Consider the following 9124-nt stretch of genomic DNA (forward strand, 5'->3'; position numbering starts at 1 on the left):
TTAAGATTCAATATAATTAAACCACGAGACCAGGTTGTTTAGATCGATTGCAGACAAGTCTTTTTTATCAATAATTTTAATTGACAGTGACCTTTTTATCATGTTCAATAAGAATACAGAGTTTGATGTGGGTACCACGATCATCAGTGTTGTAAACACTTCACAACTATTATGACGATTTGAGTTACAAATTTGACCAAATTTTTGGCATTTACACCGATTGGTATTACATAATGTAATACAGTGGTAGGTAATGACGGAGTACGCGACGTCGCGATATTTTAATCATTCGATTTCGATTATAGTGTTCGCGCAAATGCGCAATATACTATGTGATCACTAATATTTGTCGTTGAAATTTAAAATTACGGAATTTACAATTTTATTAAATTTGATAAATGTTGTCAATTTGAAATTTAAGTGTTTGTAAAAAAATCGTGCTTGTGTATTTTTAATATTTTTCAACTGCTATAGTAAAAATATATCAGGCGCCTTGTAATCAATTTACACACTTTTTGGCCCAACAAATAACATTTTATTGAAAATTGTAGAAAAAAATTAAAAAAATTGTACGCAAACAGCTCACAAAAATGTTTTGAATTACAGTTTTGAATACAGTACTATCAAGCATGGTAATTGATAAAATAAAAATATGGTGTAAATTGAATGTATCTACAGTTATTTGTTTTTGAATTACAACAAAATAAGAAAATTACTACATGGGAAATCGAGTGAATATCCAATCCTGTAATAATATGAACTTTAAACGCTCATAAAAATTTAATTTGACCTTCTGGTAGAAAAAAAACCAGCAAAATCAGCAGATAATAGCAATTAGAACCAAATACCTAATACCTACCTACGAAATGATCGTAATTATTTGATTGACAAAAATCTAAAAATACGTTTACTAAAATATAATTTCATAAAATATAATCTATTTTGATTCAATAAAAGGTAAAATTGCAAAAAAGTCCAAAAAAAGCACTAAAAACTAAAAAAAATCGCAAAATATGCAAAAAAAAGTTTGTAACTTTTTTGAATAAACATTTAGAAACTCTATGGTATTAATTTCACGAACGTGTGGCGTTATCATGTCTGTAGGTTTTTTGTACATACCTATAAATATTTAATTTTGTTTTAATTGCATCATATTGGCACGTGTACCATTTGTACTAATAATATACCGTAGGTACATTTGTAATTTACTCGGATAAAGAGTTCGTAAAATCATAATTCATAATTATAATATTGTAAATTGTATTATTGTAGTTAAGACAAAATTGGACCACGGTGGAAGGGATCAGTTAAGTGTTGAATAGTGAACCGACTTGAATGATTTGATTTGACAAGTATAAAATGCATATTTCTAGTTTTTAGACTTAGATACTTACGCCAACAAGTTCAGTCTGACTGATAATGATTTCAATAATATTAATTATTACTTACATTGTTAATGCATATAAAAAGAGGAAAAAAACTAGGAATATTATTATTATTATAAATTACTAAATAATATATATTTTCAATGTCGTAGGATCGATGATAAACCTGATGCAATTATGCCAGCGACCTAGAAATGCAACGGCTATGTTAGGTATGCCGTCTAAGCATGATATTATTATATATATTAGGTATCTGATATTTTTTTAAAATTTGCGGGACAATAACTGTTGAAACTATTAGTCGCTGTAAAATAAAAATGTTCTAACAAAAAAAATAGTTTAACCAAAAACTGCGGAGACCAACTTATACAGAAACAATTTATATAAACGTTTTTTTTATTATATTATAATTTATAATCAAAAATTAAAAGTACAATAAACAACGATAAATTGCAAATTGTATGGTAGATATTATTTAAGTTATGGAGTACGCTAAATCATAAATACTGATCAAAATAAGGCGTGTATATAAATATTAATAAAACTTGTATTGTGGCATTATGCTATTATTGTATACAATTATATTTAGCGCAGCTAACACTCAGGATTACCCGGCGTTTTTTAAAGGCAAAATAGGATGTACATTACCTCAGTGTTCAATATAATTTTATATTGTGTTGGCCATAATGATTACAAAATATGTGTAAGTATAATTAATTCGTATTGCAGATATCTGTTATAGTGATAAGTGATAATTATAGACATTAATATATCTTGAAAAAAGTATGGTAAAATGAAAATTTCAAGTTTATAGCTATAAGTGTATAACTCCAGTGTACCTATAACTCCATATATTTTGTTATTTTCACTTGTGTACTTTATGCATATAACGTTCACTAAGTTTCTACGTGATGTCTTGCAAAAACCTAACTAATTAAAAAAGAATGTTAGGAGCTATAATACACAATTAAAATGTACCGGGAGGGTGGGTACAAAGGATAATATAAATAGAAGGTTTAATCGTGTTGGATGGGGAGTAAATAACAGGTGCGAGGTAGATAATAAAATGAAGTCATAATAATACGAAGTTTTAAATATTAAATGCAGCCATACTGGAATTTATTATTTTATATTTATTTATATCAATTACAGTATATATTATTATATTTTACTTTTAACGTCAATAAATTGAAATATTTTATTAGTATATTACACGGAATGTGATTTTGGTATTGTTATAATACTGAAATTAAATAAAATACCATATAATTTAATCCAATAATTAATTACCGCTCAAAATATACACATGGTAGCGGAATTAAAAATAATAGTTTTGCATATTATTAAGAACCCCGCACATCCCCCCCCCCCAAATATATTTTTGATGCGGATATTTTCCTGAATAAGGTTCCATAACAAAATCTAATGAAGAACATAAATAAACTCTTCCTAGTTGGTTAGATAATTTGGGGGCCTGACTACTCCTTCTGATGTATGGATGCAAGTGGTAAAATTGATCGAAACTGAATTTAATAACTATAATGAAAAAAATAAATGATAGGCCAAATATTTCAAAATACGAACTGATAAAATAATGAAAATACAAACTGCTTTTCCCGAAAAAATAATAAAAGTATATGTTTTACAATGGATTTTTATATGTATTAAATATTTAAATTAAAAAAATAATTACTTAATTATAGTATATATATTATATTCAGCCTTGTAAGTAGATCATGAAATTATAAGTTACCCATGTGCTACGTTATTATTTGACAATATTTGTGTATACAATTCATAAATATTTTTTTATGTTTTATTAGGTTAAAAACATTATTATTTGAATGATCATGTCTTACAACATCAAAAATGTAATCTTAATGCTTATAAATAATAGTTTAAAAAAACGGGTACTGCAGTGGTTGGCTAATATTTGTAATAATTGGTTAATTTTTATGTTATAATATAGTACATTTTTACTTATCAATACACAATTTCATATTATCTGTATTAATATTATATTGTACACTCATATAAATATATAATATTCAGAAAATTAATGAAAAAGCAATAAAAATAATCTAATAATTTATGCAGAACAACTTAATGCAAATTTAATTAAAAAGTTTTGTTATTTCTTTGTACCTATGGTAGTCTTGTTTAATTTATTGTTTTCAAACTGATTTTTCTGTTCAAAACAATGTTTTAAAGGAACAAATTGTTTGAGTTTTAAATAGAATATTTGGAAAAAAAAAATACAATATTCACTTGAATTTTACATTGTTTTAAACAAATGTTTTATTCGTTTAAACAATTAACAAAACATATTTAAAACAAAATATGTTTTAAATTTTTGTTTTAAACATAACAAGTAACAACTAACAACCCCGAGTCTTGTATACTTTCATATAATCGAGGATATAAGATAAAAAGATGTGTACTATTTTGACGTCACACGCAATTCAACCAATCACAACATATCAGCATGATAAGCGAACCTTCCATTTATATTAATCTTGGTTGGGTACCACTTTGCTGTAATTTTGTTGTCATTTCGGTGACTGAATTGATATGTTAAATTTTAATTCAATGATATAAAATCAGTTTGTTCGAAAAACGATACTGAGCGAAGACGTTCAACCTATTTACCAAGTATATTTTATATTTTTATGATATTATAAATGATATCATAAATGCTATTTAATTTCTATTAAAGTAATTAGGTAATTTACAATCGACACAGACTGCAGAGCATTTGACCGAATAAACAAACTTTTAATCTGGCAAATTCACTTTTAAATTTTATTAAAAATAAATAGAAATTAGATGTAAGTAATACATTTTAATTTACAACATTCCATTTTAAATGATAATCTATAACATATAATATAATATGGATAGATTCCTAATACTGAACACAAGTGTAAAATAAGTGACCCAGAAGTCTCCTACAAACAATAATAATTATTAAATTCTCGACTTTTTTCGGGGATTAGTTGTTTGCTGACAAAAAAAAATAATTTTTCCAAGTTGTTGATAAAAAAATAAAAATAATATTTTAAAATGTGAGTGAGTGAATCACTGTAATGGATGTTTTAAATTTGAATACAACTATAGGTATATCATTCTATACGAAAAACAATTCAGAGCGGAGACGGGTTATCAGCCTATATTTAATAATACTAAGTATGTTTTACTATTAAACATTAGTAAAACAGTAGGTAGGTTGAATTAATTTTTGTCATCAAAATTGAAAAATGCCATTGCGTGTAAAAGTTATAATATTATACTATATTACTATGGACAAATTTCAAGTACCAATGAATATTTTTAAATGACAAGAAAATAACTAAAATCAATATTCTTCGTTTAAATACTTAATATCGTCCAAATTTTAACTTAAGCTATCTATAAAAAAAAAAAAAAAACCGTGCTTATATATTTTCCTACAGTATGAACTACTTATGAGAAACCTTGTTTTAAATTTTCAATCTATTGCTATAAATATTGAAAATGTAATGCTTATAAATCATGCCTATGTATCTTTAATATTTTTCAACTGCTATTATAATAACTTACCTTATATTTTCAAGCTTTTTTACCCAATGACAACATTTTTATTGATATTTATAAAAAAAAACTTGAACATTTCAAGACCACAAATAGGTCAAGAGTCAAAATATTTAGAAAATTTTAAAATTATAGAAAATAATAAAATAAACAATTGGTGACAGTATAAAGTACCCATGGTTAATAGTTTTTGAATATTATGAAAACAAGGAAATTTGTTATTTACGTGTGAAAATCCAATGTCTTTCTTACTTCAAATGCTCATAAAAAATAATTAGACTTTCTAGAACTTTTTTTGTAATTAAATAAACTTAGGGGGAATCTTGTATAAAATTTTCAAATCTATATATTAAGTCATTTTTTTTTTATGAATATCGAACTTGAAATAATTTAGCAATATTCGTGATTTTGATGAATTTTATCAACATTTTTACTTCAAACGTTGATATAAAAGTATTGTGTATTATCGTTAACTCATTTTTTAATTTCCACTAACAATAACTTATAAGTTATCAGGAATGTTGAATTACATTTTCAAGTTTTTTGGAGGTGCAAAAAATGTTGTATTAATAATTATTAAAACGAAAATAATAAACTAGAAATTTTCTTATATCCAGTCACAATATTTTAAAAATGTTATGGTGCATAGAAATTGCTAATATAAACATTCAGCATTTCGGGAAAATCATGTATTTACGGTTATTCTTTTTTTAGTTTGAATAAAAAAACAACATCTATTTTTTGAAAATTGGACATACGTAAAATAATCAAATTCATTACGAATCAAATTACAAATATGCAAATGCATGAAGGTTTGAGCTGGAATTCCTTGACTTAATACTGTAGTATAAAATATAGATTATTATGGTTTTCGGCAAGATTGTTAGCAACAATTTTCATTATACAGTGATAACACAAGTATTAAATCATCAGTACATTGTGTAAATTTGCTTTTTCAACTTATAACATTGATTATGAATACTATAGTAATTTTAATCAATGTAAATAAGTAAAATTTAAATGAACACTGTAATACTGTATAAAACATATTTTTCAGGATTGAATATGCAAGGAAATGATGACTGAATAATGTACCATCTTTAGATCTGTAAAATGTTATGTATAATTCAATGGTACTTGGAATACAAATTTAAACGGCAGAGGATTAATATGCAACAAATAGTCCAAATATGTAATTTCTTAAATATTATATTGTAGAACAAAAGATTACTTATTGTTAACAGAAATTCTATTGACCAATGAAATGCATTGTTTTATGAAATATGAATAAACGGAAAATTAGAAGTAGTAAGCACAACAAATTTAATGTGATGATCTTTAAAAATCCCATTTAAAAAAAATAAAATGTTATTGGTAAGCACAATAGGAATTATTGTTTTTATAAAAAAAGAATTTGTAAGTAGTTGAACAATGCCAATGTAATATAGAGAACAAATATCCAAGATAATTTTAGTAGTGTTAAATTTTTAATTAGATAATTTCCATAAAAGTGTTGCGACATTACTACTGAAATTGAAACCAGACTATATTTCAGCTTAGTTCAATTTACCACGCTCGATTTTTTACTCATACAAAGTTTTTAATTTTCCTACTAATAAAAAAATTAGATATTAATGAAAAAGAAATTTTTAAACGAATATTTGTAGAAAATGTAATAATGAAGAAAATGTCATGATGGGCGCAACTATTCTTTCTTCACTTGGGTCTATTGTGCTTGGTGGGCCTGAAGCATAGCAACAGCCTTTTCTACTTGGTTCTTCAAAGATTCATGATGTTCCAACATGTGAAGCAAATCAGAATTGTCGATCTCCAGCAACATACCAGTGATCTTACCAGTCAATTCCGGATACATCCGCTACAATATAATATTGAATAATTTAATATAAGTCATTAAATTAATTACTACATGTATAAATTAAGATTTTACCTCAATAAGAGGGAAAAGCCTCTCTCCCAACATCTGTTTTTGATCTTCCGGCTTAGCGGTGGCCAACATTGTTGCAGTAAGTGGTTCTTGTCCATATACATGTACAGCTGCTTTATCAGGTTGTACTTGTTCCATGCCTTGAGCTTGACCAGATTGTGCTTGTCCCATGCCTTGAGCTTGACCAGGTTGTGATTGTCCCATACCTTGAGCTTGACCAGGTTGTGCTTGTCCTATGCCTTGATCTTGACTAAGAGGATTACGCATATTAGGGGTATATTTATATCCAGAGCCTGTATCACGTGCTCCAGGAACATGTACACTTCCAGCAGAAACAGCACCTGGCATTTTTTGTTGAGCTGTGCTAATGGGTCTAGCATTTGTATCTACCATGACATTTCTAGCTAATGCAGCTTGTTGACCTGCTGGTACAGGAGCTCGAGCTCCAATGTTTTGGTGCTGTGTGGCCATATTTGGATAACCTAAAAAATATTTTATAAATCATAATAACAAATGTAAAGAAATATATTTTGTTTCAGATAATATGGTATACAATAGTTCATAAATGTTGTTTACGCAAAATAATAACCAAACACTATCCAAAAGTGTAGAAAAAAATAAAATCAACGCTAGATGCAAGATCATATTAGTTATATGCAAAAAGTACCGGGAGCAGCAGTTTGCGGTGTTCCTGCCCTAACTTGTGATTGGAAAGCCCATCTTGGTTGTGAACGAATTTGAGTCATTTGAGTAGGTCCATAGAAATACTGTGGCTGAGGAATAGTAGGTACGAAGTAACCATTTGAAGCACCAGGTTGATATATCTATAATTCAAATACGGTATGTTAAAATATATTTTTAATTATTTAATTACTAATCTAGAATACTACACAATGAACTATTTAAAATAAAAATACTATTATCGACTTACTGGGCCAATGGATTGCATTCTCATATTAGTATTGCGTTGTGAATATTGCGAGTCTAAATGGGCTTTACGGTCTTTTTTGCGTTGAGCTAATGTAACATATAATGGTTTAGTACCAACAATACGGCCATTCATATCAGTTACTGCTTTAGTAGCTTCTTCTGGAGATGAAAAATATACAAAACCAAATCCTTTACTACGACCATCATCCATCATCACCTAAAATTAGATTAAATATATTATCAACAAAAATTTTGTTTTGGTGGTTTAAGAAAAGTTGTTTAGCCAAGTTATCGCTACTTTTAAGACATTTTAATAAGCAATACAGTCATCAAATTTAAATTTTTAACTATTTAAATATTTACCTTAGCACTTTTAATAGTTCCAAAGGCACTAAATTCTCTGCGTAAACGTTCATCATCAATTGTGTCATCCAAATTTTTCACATACAAATTAACTCCTTGGTATCTATTTATACGTTCAATTTTATACTGTTCGAACTTGCGTTTTAATTCTTGTTGACGTTCAGTTTTCTTTTGAGCACGATTTACATAATAAGTCTACCACATGTCGTTTTATTAATATCCTTATCATATAATATATTTTCTGAATAATTACCTTTCCTTCTGGGCTTTTTTTGCCATGTAATTCAGTTACTGCTTTTTCAGCTTCCTTTGGATCTTCAAAAGCCACAAACCCAAAACCTCTAGAACTTCCATCGTCTTTGAACATGACCTAAAATGTAAAACAAATTAATAAATAACTATATTCTACAAATAAATTAAAATGTGTTATAATAACTTTGCAGCTAGTAATCGTTCCATATTTTTTAAACATCTCAAACAATTCTTTTTCATTGACATTTTCATCTATATTTTTAATGTAAACATTTGTGTAAAGTTTAGCTTGTTGACCCAATTCCTTTTCACGATCATTCCTGCCAACAAATCGACCAACAAATACTTTTTTTCCATTGAGCAACATGCCATTAACTTTTTCAATTGATTGAGTAGCAGATTGTTTTGTTTCAAAATGAACAAAACCATAGCCTTTTGAATTACCAGTCTCATCTTGAGCAACCTATTCAAGTTTAAAATAAATACAATTATTTTAAAATAATTAAGATACCTAATTGTTTAACTGCTATTATCAAATATATTTAATATTTTCATCCATTTATTTAAATTTAATTTGTATTCAATTATTATGTATTTCATAGGAATTATGTTTTTTTTGTAATTAAAAATATAACAATACAATTTAACTGATCCAAGGCTAATTTATAAACAACAATTT

General features: G+C 26.9%; 1 protein-coding gene across 1 annotated transcript; it reads right to left on the reverse strand.

Moving 5' to 3' along the window:
* Positions 1-6681: 6681 nt before the first annotated feature.
* On the reverse strand, positions 6682-7371 carry LOC100159206 (polyadenylate-binding protein 1-like). Its single transcript, XM_029485354.1, has 2 exons — positions 6904-7371; positions 6682-6831 (listed from the first exon to the last, which is right to left on the reverse strand). Exons 1-2 carry the CDS (start codon positions 7369-7371, stop codon positions 6682-6684), a joined length of 618 nt encoding a protein of 205 aa, XP_029341214.1.
* Between the last annotated feature and the right edge of the window lie 1753 nt (positions 7372-9124).

Source organism: Acyrthosiphon pisum, chromosome X (genome assembly GCF_005508785.2).
Source record: "Acyrthosiphon pisum isolate AL4f chromosome X, pea_aphid_22Mar2018_4r6ur, whole genome shotgun sequence".
NCBI lineage: Eukaryota > Metazoa > Arthropoda > Insecta > Hemiptera > Aphididae > Acyrthosiphon > Acyrthosiphon pisum.